We start from the raw sequence: 11634 nt of genomic DNA, 5'->3' as shown, positions 1-11634 counted from the left end.
AGAAGGTGTCACATGAATAACGAGGTATTTGAGGGAACAGGTACACTAGTGATACGAGTAAGTGGATTGTAAGGTGCCCAGAGTTGTGGGAGGAATGTTGATAGAAAGAGCCTTGATCTTAGAAGTATTAATCTTATACGCCGGCAGTGTACTCAGGTAGATGATTGACAATTATTAGTAGTTGTAATTTATACACAGCATACAATGATTGTTTTATTTTATATTCAGAGTGGAAACCTCTGGGATGATAATATTGATGTTAAAGAAGAGTATAAAGAGGAGGATGAGGAGTATGGAGTGATGGAGGAGTTTTCAGAAAGACACAAGGATATGATGGAGCCAACTAATACCAGGAACTCACCAGAGAGATGTCCCCGTTCTCTGTATTCCCGGGATTCCACACAGGAAGGTCACACCATCCCTCAATGTTACAAGGTTGGTGGGACGGAGCATCTAGAACATGGACTTGTGGAGATGGTGTGTGGATTATATTATGTGAGCTTATATTTTACAGATGATTTTTCTCTTATTTTCTTTAGGGTGAAGATCTGATAGATATAAAAGTTGAGGTTGAAGCAGAAGAAGAAGAGACGTATGTGAGGGATGACCAGCAGTCTATGGAGGAGGATGGAAAACGGGAACATTTATAAATGAAGACACTCCTACAGAGATCAGCACAGGTGGGTCATTAACACTAAATACATTCCTCCACCCATACTGCTCTCTGATTGGTCCAGAGTGCCCAGGTCTAGCAAGATCTCTGACGGCAATTTTCCCAGTTTTACTTGCTCTGATGTCTGCTGGCTGTGCCTGAGGATATGTCTGTGTAGTATCAGACCCAAGTCACTGAGTGCAGTCTCAGGAGATGGGAGGCAGCGGTGTGGGACCTCTACAATTTGTCTCATGTAAACATTTAAGCTTCCACTGATTACTAAATACCAATATTATGAGTCCTGGCCCTTACATTGTATAATTTATATTGTACATTACATAATCCTGACCCCTGCACTATATACTCTATGTTGTATATTACATACTCCTTATCCCTGCACTATATTCTCTATGTTGTACATTACATACTCCTGACCCCTGCACTATATACTCTTATGTTGTACATTACATACTCCTGACCCCTGCACTATATACTCTGTGTTGCACATAATTCTGATACTGTATAATCCTAGCTTTTGTATTCTATATAATAAGTTGTACATTACATAGGCTTTACTTCTTTTGCACCCATTTTCTACCAGCTGGACATTTTATATCTGATGATTTGATTGGAGGACAGACTTTTACATGGTGATAATAATGTGATAACATCCTCAAACTTTGGAACCTTAAACAGAAAGTGATAATGAGGGAGGAGTCAATAACTCAATGATGGTGGTCTTCAGGATCAGTCCAGTCTTCATCTTGGTTGTTTTCTCCTCATCCTCACTCTCTGACCTCTGGGGGGGGGGCTCAGCACCGCTGTTATTCATGACTAAATCATGGACTAAGTAAGGAAGTGCAGGACTTCTTGTGTTGGGAAGATGGCGAGGAGTGATAGAGGGGGAGGGGACACTCGTCCTATAATCCCCTCATCACTGTCACTCCTATAAAAGACAGTTCTCATTGTTTCCTCACTCTCTGACTAAGGTCCATGAATAAAGAAATAAACTGGTAGGAGATCAGAGGCCCATTTACTAGTTACCTTGAGGAGGGAATTGTAAGATCCTCGGAGACAAAGCTGCCTGATGTGCAGTGATGGAAGTAACTGCGTTTAAGTAAACGGCGTTACTTAACGCAGTTACTTTTGAGGGTAACGAGTAATCTATCTGATTACTCGTTCATTCCCTGTAACGCCGTTGACGCTACTTTTGGCTGCGTTACCGCAATTACATCTACCGCCACCAGATGGCAGTAGTTGTAATTGTAATTCCCCCTCTCCAGGGTCTGTACAAGGGGTGGGCGGAGAGTTGAGGGGGGCGGGGAGCTTCAGCTCCTTCTGCATGCATCTAAGTGACAGGCAGGGCCGCCATCAGAAATTTTGGGGCCCCTTACACAGCTTTAGGCCTGGGCCCCTCCGGGCCTGACCACCAACATTTCGCAGGGCCCGCCCACTGGCCGTCCCACAGAATCCACCCACTGGCCATCCAACCGAGTCCTTCAGTGCACCCACTTCTATTTTAACACTCTCTTACAACTTAATAAATGAAAATAAATCCAAGCCAGCAAAGAGACATCCTCATATATTCAGCAAAGAGACATCCCAATCCAGTAAAGAGACAGCCTTATATTTTCAGCAAAGAGACATCCCAATCCAGTAAAGAGACAGCCTCATATATTCAGCAAAGAGACATCCCAATCCAGTAAAGAGACAGCCTTATATTTTCAGCAAAGAGACAGCGCAATCCAGCAAAGAGACATCCCTTCAGCTGCATCAGCTTACTCTGCAGCTGCCCTGCTTTAGCAACTGCTAGTTACTACAGCAGCAACAACTCGGTCTCGTTGGTTGGGGCCTGGGCCCCTTGGAATGCCCGGGCCCCCTACATGTGTATGGGCTGTCCCCCCCTGATGGCTGCCCTGGTGACAGGCATGGTTGACAGTTGTCAGTCACCCAAATGATCTGGGCAAAGTTGTTGCCGACTGCCCTCCACCTGCAGTGTTGCTTCTGTATTCTTTCATCATTCTGGGTCTGGTCTCAGCATTTTCAGACAGCTTCTGTGTTCGCCTGTGGCTCCGCCCACTATCTGTAGCACCTCCCTAGAGTTTGTGCTACGGGTCTGATAGGTGGTGGGCGGGGACAGAAACAGTCAGGAAATGCAGAGACTAGACCTGGAATGATGAAAGCATACAGAAGTAAGCACTGCAGGTGGTGGGCGGGGACAGATGTCGTCATGCTGGGACTAGACCTGATGTAAGAACACTGACTGTAGCATTACAGGTAGAGTGCAATGTTGTTCTGCTATTTTTACCTGGAAATGATTGCAGAATCAAGGAGTACTCAGTGGACTTTTTAATAGTTCCTAAAGTCACTTTGTGCTATTGGATTAGTTATGTTGGAGGCACTGTGCTTTATTCATTTACCTTCTTACTATTAGGGCTCATTTACACTTGCAGGCACGGCTGAGCCTCATTTTAATCACTCCCTTCCTCTCCCCTAGGCTGCAAAGTGTACAGATGCCACAGACATGATGCTTTGTATTGAGGCTGCAGGAACAATGCCTGTATTTGCATTACAGTTGTGCTGCATTTAGAGGATTAAAACAGGTGATGAGGAGGTGACATCACTTCCATATTGCCGCCTGGCACACACCTCTAAAAAGTGATCTCAGCAGTCCTTGCCACATGTGTAAACAAACTCTTACTGCTAATTCAGTTCTACTTGACAATATTTGAGACCTGCTGTATTATCTTTTTTTTTAATAATGATGTCTTTTAACCACTTCATCCCTGGAAGGTTTTACCCCCCTTAATGACCAGGCCATTTTTTGCGATACAGCACTGCATTGCTTTAACTGACAATTGCGCAGTCATGCAACGCTGTACCCAAATAAAATTGATCTCCTTTTTTCTCCCATAAACAGAGCTTTCTTTTGGATATATTTGATCACCTCTGCTGTTTTTATTTTTTGCGCTATAAACAAAACAAAAAAAAAAAAAAAAAAAAAACAACAAATTTTGAAAAAAAAAAAATCATTATATTATCATTTTAGACCAATATGTATTCTGCTACATATTTTTGGTAAAAAAAGATCCCAAAAAGCCTATATTAATTGGTTTGTGTAAAAGTTATTGTTTCTACAAACGATGGGATCGATTTATGGACTTTTTCTTTTTTTATTGTTTTTTTTATTGTTTTTATTAGTAATAGCAGCGATTTTTAGTGGGACTGCGACATTGCAGTGGACAAATCTGACACTAAGTGACACTTTTGGGGAACAGTGACACCAATACAGTGATCAGTGCCTTTAGAGAAGGGTCCCCATAGATCCCCCTTTAGAGAAGGGTCCCCATAGATCCACCCTTAGAAAAGAGTCCTCATAAATCCCCCTTTAGAGCAGGGTCCCCATAGATCTATGGGGACCCCTCCCTAAAGGGGGATGTTTGGAGGACCCTGCTCTAAAGGGGGATTTATGGGGACCCTGCTCTAAAGGGGGATCTATGGGGACCCTGGCCTGTTCTAAAGGGGGATCTATGGGGACCCTGCTCTAAAGGGGGATTGATGATGACCCTGGCCTGCTCTAAAGTGGGATCTATGGGGACCCTGCTCTAGTGTCCCAGTACCAGTGTGCCACACCGCCACCACCAGTGTTCCACACCGCCACCACCACCAGTGTGCCACACCGCCACCACCACCACACTGCTACCACCATTTCAGGCAGCAGGTACCAAAAAACAAAACAAAATACAGTTAGTCACAGTTAGGAGGACTCAGACCCCCACAGTGTGCCACACCGCCACCACTATTAAAGATCTTATAGAACGTAATTGCATTATAGAATAGTAAAAAAAAGTCGCAGTTACTTTTCTGAGTAACTAATTACTTTTTCAATGTGGTAACAGTCAGTAACTCAATTACTTTTTGGGAGAAGTAATTTGTAACTGTAACTAATTACTTTTTTAAAGTAAGATGAGCAACACTGCTGATGTGGTTGGAGTCCTGGTTTAGGGGAACCAATCTGCTGATGTCTAGTAATAATCTTTGTATTACTATTTTAGTACATGGACGGGAGATGAGGAAAACCTCAGAGGATTGTCTCACTTTGTCTCCAGACTGTAAAGTAGAAGATGAGGACATCACACAGTATAGTCCAGGAGAAAACCATCCGGCACCACACAGTGTAGATGGACCATTGTATTCATCTTATCCTGAGGAACCTCAGACTGTGAGGGACAGTGCCGGACCATCGTATTCCTCTTATCCTGAGGAACCTCAGACTGTGAGGGACGGTGCCGGACCATCGTATTCCTCTTATCCTGAGGAACCTCAGACTGTGAGGGACAGTGCCGGACCATTGTATTCATCTTATCCTGAGGAACCTCAGACTGTGAGGGACAGTGCCGGACCATGGTATTCCTCTTATCCTGAGGAACCTCAGACTGTGAGGGACAGTGCTGGACCATCGTATTTCTCTTATCCTGAGGAACCTCAAACTGTGAGGGACAGTGCTGGACCATCGTATTCCTCTTATCCTGAGCAACCTCAGACTGTGAGGGACAGTGCCGTCCTTCCAACAGATAAGAGCTTTTCCTGTACAGAGTGTGGGAAGTGTTTCCGTTTTCAATCCCATCTTGATAGGCATAAAAGATCGCACACAGGAGAGAAGCCATTTTCCTGTTCGGAGTGTGAAAAATGTTTTTTACATAAATCACATCTGGTCACACATCAAAGGTCTCACACGGGGGAAAAACTGTACTCCTGTTCTGACTGTGGGAAATGTTTTTCAGACAGGTCCCATTATTGCAGACATCAGAGATTGCACACAGGTGAGAAGCTGTATTCTTGTCCTGAGTGCAGGAAGAGTGCGGGAAAAGTTTTTCAAGGAAGGCTACTCTTTCTATACATCAGAGATGTCACACGGGGGAGAAGCCATATTGCTGTCCTGAGTGCGGGAAATATTTTTCGAAGAAGTGCAATCTTTGCACACATCAGAGATGTCACGCGGGGGAGAAGCCATATTGCTGTCCTGAGTGCGGGAAATGTTTTTCACAGAAGTCCAATCTTTACACACATCAGAGATTTCACACGGGGGATTAGCTACTTTCCTGCTCTGAGTGAGGGAATTGTTAAAGTCCTGTCTTCCTGTACATCAGGGATCTCCTGATCTTCTTTTCTCAATCTACACCTCCTTCCTGGGTCAGTTGATTGCCTCCGATGGCTTTCAATACTATTTCTATGCGGATAAAACCCAAATCTATATCTATCTACTTCCCCCCCCCCCCCCAGCTCACTCCATTAGTCTCTTCAAGCATTACCAGCTTACTAACCGACATATCAACCTTAATGTCACACCACTTCCTCATACTCAACCTATCCAAACCAAGCTCTTGATTTTTCCTCCCCCACGTCCCTCTTCCCCTGATTTCTCTGTCAAAATCAATAGCACAACTATCAACCCGTGTCACGTTCTGGATGGAGGCCGAAGTGCAGAGAGGGCTTCCCTTGCAACTCAGTGCGAGTCACCCCCTGGAAGTGGTACAGGAGGTGAAGCATCCCAAGTAGCACAGGTCGCCTGTGGTGAGCACCAGATGATTGCAGGAACTCTGGGTGAAGCAGGCAACTAGAGGAGTAGTAAAAGCCAGGCCGAAGGTCATGCACAGGTGATCAGTCCAAGAGCAAGGTAAGTAGTAGAACAGGGACGAGCCGGGGTCATACACAGGTGAGCAGGCAGAAACAGAGTCCTTAGGCAAGCCGGGGGCATGCACTGGGGAAACAGGCAGGTAGTAGCAAGAGCAAAGTCCGAGAAGCAAGCCGAGGGTCAATCACCATCAGGAGATCAGATGGTTCAGAAACAAGCCGGGTCACAACAGGAAGTCTAAGAAGATAGCAAGGTTCAGGTCACAGGAAGCTGAGAGATAATCCAGCAATGAGTCTGCTCCTATGGCCACCTTTTATAGGCCAGCAGAGGGCAGTGTCAATTGAGGCAGGAGCGACTATTGCTATTACTGGTAATATTGCCAGTTCTCCTGTGGCCATTTCCCTGATGGGCCAGCAGAGGGCTGTGTCGATTGAGCCAGGAGCGTCCATGACTAGTACTGGCAGAAATGCCAGTACGACTGTGTCCCCGACAACCCGTCCCCCCATGCCAGGGTCCTGGGTGTAATCCTGGACTCTGAACTCTCCTTTTGGCCCCACATCCAGTTGCTGTTCAAAGCTTGCCACCCCAACATCTGAAACATCTCCAAGATTACCAATGAAACCACAAAGCTTCTAATCCACTCCCTGGTCATCTCCCGACTTGACTAATGCAACTCCCTTCTCATTGGCTTACCTTTAAATAGGGTATTCCCTTCTTCAGTCCATCATGAATGCTGCTGCCAGAGTCATCCACCTTACAAACCGCTCAGCGTCAGCTACCCCTCTCTGCCAATCCCTCCATTGGCTGACACACAACCAACAAATTAAATTCAAATACTAACAACAACTTACAAAGCCATCCATAACTCTGCCCCCCCCCCCCCAGCTACATCGCTAACCTGGTCTTAAAATATCAACCTTATTGTTCTCATCGTTCCTCCTAAGGCCTCCTGCTATCTAGCTCTCTTGTCCCCCCATCCCATGCTCACCTCCAGGACTTCTCCTGAGCCTCTACTCTGGAATGCTCTGCCCCAATCTGTATGACTATCTCCTACTTCGTCCACTTTCAGACAATCCCTGAAAACTCATCTCTTCAGAGGAGCCTATCCTGCCCTACCTAACAACTGTACATCAGCCCATCCCCCACAGTTATTACCTCTTGCATCTCTTGACCCTCTCTCTTAGATTGTAAGCTCTAATGAGCAGGGCCCTCTGATTCCTTCTGTATTAACGTGTATGGTAGTTGAACTGTCTACTCTCAAATTGTAAAGCGATGCGTGAACTGTTGGCGCTATATAAATCCTGAAATAATATTAGCGTTAATCGCCAATAGTATCTGCGCAACAGAAAAATGAATAACTATTAAATCAACACCCAAAATTAAATGACTGTGCAATTGAATATATGTGAGTATATAACACACATATATAGGTGTCGTACACCAAAAAATGGGAGCTGCAAAAAACCCGTGGAAACCCTTGACCCTTAATGACGACAGCCTATGTGCTGACGAAACGCGTCGGGATTCGTTAATCGCAATCACGCAACTACGGAACTTCCGGGACCAGGCGGCACGCACATTGGAACGCGGAAGCGGCGTTTGCCTCTGATGTCCACGGCTTGTTTCATTGAATGCCCGTTGTATCTGCTACACTGTAAGTGTATCTATTTTGTATCCAAATAAACCTGTTTGAGCGTACTTCACCATATCAGCCTTTTTTGTTATCCGTTATTACTATGAGGAGCGCTGTGGGGGCTGAGGAGTACGGAGATAGCTATTAAGATCTACCAGGTGGATACAAGGAGGATTCCTGTGTCGGGCACAGATGCTCTTAGCAATTGGATCTTCATCCTGCATATACATCCTGTTTGCACTGACCCCCTATAATCAAGGGGTCTGTGCCCTCTGTTAAGCGCTCATGCACACCGGGTGGCCTTTTTGGTGAAGGTGTTAAAGATCCAGTGTGGTCTGATATAGTCATCCCTCAAGAGACTGTTTATTAGCAATTTTTAGCAATTTTGATCGATTGGTCTATGGGACTATACTCACCAATTTTTCCATTTACTTGGATTTTTCACATATATTGTGTTTGCACATTGTTCATATATGATTGTATGTTTGCAACAGTGACTCACTAATATTGTTTTTGCACATTGTAAGGTTTTTTTGTTTGCCATAATTGTTTCTCACTACTTCAGAGTATATTAGGTGAGCGCAGCATATTATACTTCACGCTATATAAATCCTAAGTACACCACTCACATTTGTGTAAATATTTTATTCTACCTTTTCATGTGACAACACTGAAGAAATGACACTTTGCTACAATGTAAAGTAGTGAGTGTACAGCTTGTATAACAGTGTAAATTTGCTGTCCCCTCAAAATAACTCAACACACAGCCATTAATGTCTCAACCGCTGGCAACAAAAGTGAATACACCCCTAAGTGACAATGTCCAAATTGGGCCCAAAGTGTCAATATTTTGTGTGGCCACCATTATTTTCCAGCACTGCCTTAACCCTCTTGGGCATGGAGGTCACCAGAGCTTCACAAGTTGTCACTGGAGTCCTCTTCCCCTCCTCCATGATGACCTCACAGAGCTGGTGGATGTTAGAGATCTTGCACTCCTCCACCTTCTGTTTGAGGATTCCCCACAGATGCTCAATAGGGTTTAGGTCTGGAGACATGCTTGGCCAGTCCATCACCTTTACCCTCAGCTTCTTTAGCAAGGCAGTGGTCGTCTTGGAGGTGTTTGGGGTCGTTATGTTGGAATACTGCCCTGCGGCCCAGTCTCTGAAGGGAGGGGATCATGCTCTGCTTCAGTATGTCACAGTACATGTTGGCAATACTGGAAAAGAAGGGTGGCGCTCACTGGTGTCTATAAATTTCTGTCCTCTATGGATAAAAGACTGGAAAGTGTCTCTTTTAAATAACAATGGTATTTATTGAAATCATGAATGGATAAAGGGTTAAAATATTAACACGACAGTCCTGACAGTCCTAAACCTCCTTGGGTTGCTATGGGATACCAAGGGAGATGTAGATCAGCAGATTATAGCCGGTGTTACCTGGGGATCTGCTGGCGTCCCACTTGATGAAAAATCACTAGTGGAGAATGGGGTACCTCGAGTAGCGCATTGGCGCCGTTGTCAGGCTGGAAGGGGGACACTGTGCGCGGCCGCCGCACAGTCCCACGTGGATAAGAGCTTGCCTGCATCGGGTTCCCGAATCCTCCGCTACTTCCGCGATGGCCGGAAGTGACGTGGGGATCGCGTCACCGGAAGTGACGAACAGGAAGTCGGGCTGGTCACGTGTGTAAACAATCTTGCTTTCTGGTTGCCGCAACTACATGTTTCGCGCACATGCGCTTTGTCGGGACTGTTGTGTTAATATTTGAACCCTTTATCCATTCATGATTTCAATAAATACCATTGTTATTTAAAAGAGACACTTTCCAGTCTTTAATCCATAGAGGACAGAAATTTATAGACACCAGTGAGCGCCACCCTTCTTTTCCAGTATTGCCAATTCATGATTTCATCCCATGTTTAGGGTTTGGCAGCCTTGGCAAGTCACAGTCTATTGATCATTAATATACCACCGCAATATTTGGTTCCATCATCACCCAGGTACATTTCTATAGGATCAGCGCCTGGACTATTTTTTTGTGTATTCACAGTACATGTTGGCATTCATGGTTCCCTCAATGAACTGTAGCTCCCCAGTGCCGGCAGCACTCATGCAGCCCCAGACCATGACACTCCCACCACCATGCTTGGCTGTAGGAAGACACACTTGTCTTTGTACTCCTCACCTGGTTGCCGCCACACACGCTTGACACCATCTGACACCAAATAAGTTTATCTTGGTCTCATCAGAGCACAGGAGATGGTTCCAGTAATCCATGTCCTTAGTCTGCTTGTCTTCAGCAAACTGTTTGCTGGCTTTCTTGTCCATCATCTTTAGAAGAGGCTTCCTCTGGGGTGACAGCCATGCAGACCAATTTGATGCAGTGTGCGGCGTATGGTCTGAGAACTGACAGGCTGACCCCCCACCCCCTCAACCTCTGGAGCAATGCTGGCAGCACTCATACGTCTATTTCCCAAAGACAACCTCTGGATATGACGCTGAGCACGTGCACTCAACTTCTTTGGTGGACCATGGCGAGGCCTGTTCTGAGTGGAACCTGTCCTGTTATATCGCTGTATGGTCTTGGCCACTGGGCTGCAGCTCAGTTTCAGGGTCTTGGCAATCTTCTTATAGCCTAGGCCATCTTTATGTAGAGCAACAATTCTTTTTTTCAGATCCTCAGAGAGTTCTTTGCCATGAGGTGCCATGTTGAACTTCCAGTGACCAGTATGAGAGAGTGAGAGCGATAACACCAAATTTAACACACCTGCTCCCCATTCACACCTGAGACCTTGTAACACTAACGAGTCACATGACACTGGGGAGGGAAAATGGCTAATTGGGCCCAATTTGGACATTTTAAGTGGGGTGTACTCACTTTTGTGAGATACTGTATAGTGTGGAAATGTAGAATAACCCCGTATATTACAATGGGGGAATTTATGGTCTGTACCACGAGGGGAGTTATTAGTGTCAGTAAATGGCGGTTCCAGACATTGTATATGGGGGGGGTGAAATGATAATTAAAGGTCGGGATTAGGGAAGATTTCTGTAAGATTTTACACAGGAATGATCCCCCTCCAGAGACACTATGACGAGTCACACAATAGGAGTCAGAGAGGGACTGGATTTTTGGGGAATGCATAGTTGCCAACGCTCACAGATTTCCCAGGACATTCACAGGAAATTGACTGCTGTCCCAAGGAGAATCCCAAAAATGTATCAATGTCCCGGGCAGCAGCCAGGCTAGTAGAGACTCTGCATCTTAACCCCCCCCCCCCCCAGTGCCGGGGTAACACACAGGTTAATATGAGAGCTTTCTCAGATTCTCCCCCTGCCTCATCCTCTCCACCGGATTTACCATGCAAGGAGGTCAGGTGGCGTTTGCCTCTCAATGATTGGGTGGGACTCAGAGAGGGGGTGTGGCTAGCCTCAGCGAGGTGAAGATGAATATGGCATCCCAACCTGATGCCATCCAAGCAGCCAGAGGGGTATTTCTACCCTGCAGTTCAGTCTCTGGGGGAAAATCATGATAGCTCGGCTTTTTGTCTCTTTTTTTTTTTGTGGGGGGGGGGAGCAGCAGCCATACACACACCACTCCTTATCTTTATGTATGTAGTGAGGAAACTGCACTGACCGGTGTATTCACTGACATCCCTCCCCTCCCCCATACACAGAACATTGTATATTTTCATGGCTCTGTGAGAAGCCTCTGCT

The 11634-nt window shown here is 45.6% G+C and overlaps 1 protein-coding gene and 1 pseudogene across 2 annotated transcripts in view; both read left to right on the top strand.

Moving 5' to 3' along the window:
• The first annotated feature begins 238 nt into the window (after positions 1-238).
• On the top strand, positions 239-4813 carry LOC309551401 (uncharacterized protein). Its single transcript, XM_082251974.1, has 3 exons — positions 239-435; positions 540-680; positions 4708-4813. Exons 1-2 carry the CDS (start codon positions 301-303, stop codon positions 648-650), a joined length of 246 nt encoding a protein of 81 aa, XP_082108100.1. The 5' UTR covers positions 239-300; the 3' UTR covers positions 651-680; positions 4708-4813.
• Positions 2829-11634, top strand: part of LOC309550455 — a 26990-nt pseudogene continuing 18184 nt past the window's right edge. The window contains exons 1-2 of the transcript in view: positions 2829-2844; positions 5227-5475. The product of the transcript in view is annotated as an uncharacterized misc_RNA (transcript). The remainder of the gene's footprint in view (positions 2845-5226; positions 5476-11634) is intronic.

Source organism: Pelophylax lessonae (genome assembly GCF_965119305.1).
Source record: "Pelophylax lessonae genome assembly, chromosome: 3".
In the NCBI taxonomy this organism is placed as follows: domain Eukaryota; kingdom Metazoa; phylum Chordata; class Amphibia; order Anura; family Ranidae; genus Pelophylax; species Pelophylax lessonae.
The sequence above is the reverse complement of the archived record's forward strand: the minus strand, read 5'-3'. Positions and strand labels throughout refer to the sequence as shown.

Bases quoted from the DNA above. Each gene is read 5' to 3' on its own strand.
- LOC309551401 (XM_082251974.1), top strand. From the start codon at position 301: ATGGAGGAGTTTTCAGAAAGACACAAGGATATGATGGAGCCAACTAAT. The intron at 436-539 runs GTTGGTGGGACG...TATTTTCTTTAG, and splicing joins CCATCCCTCAATGTTACAAG to GGTGAAGATCTGATAGATAT.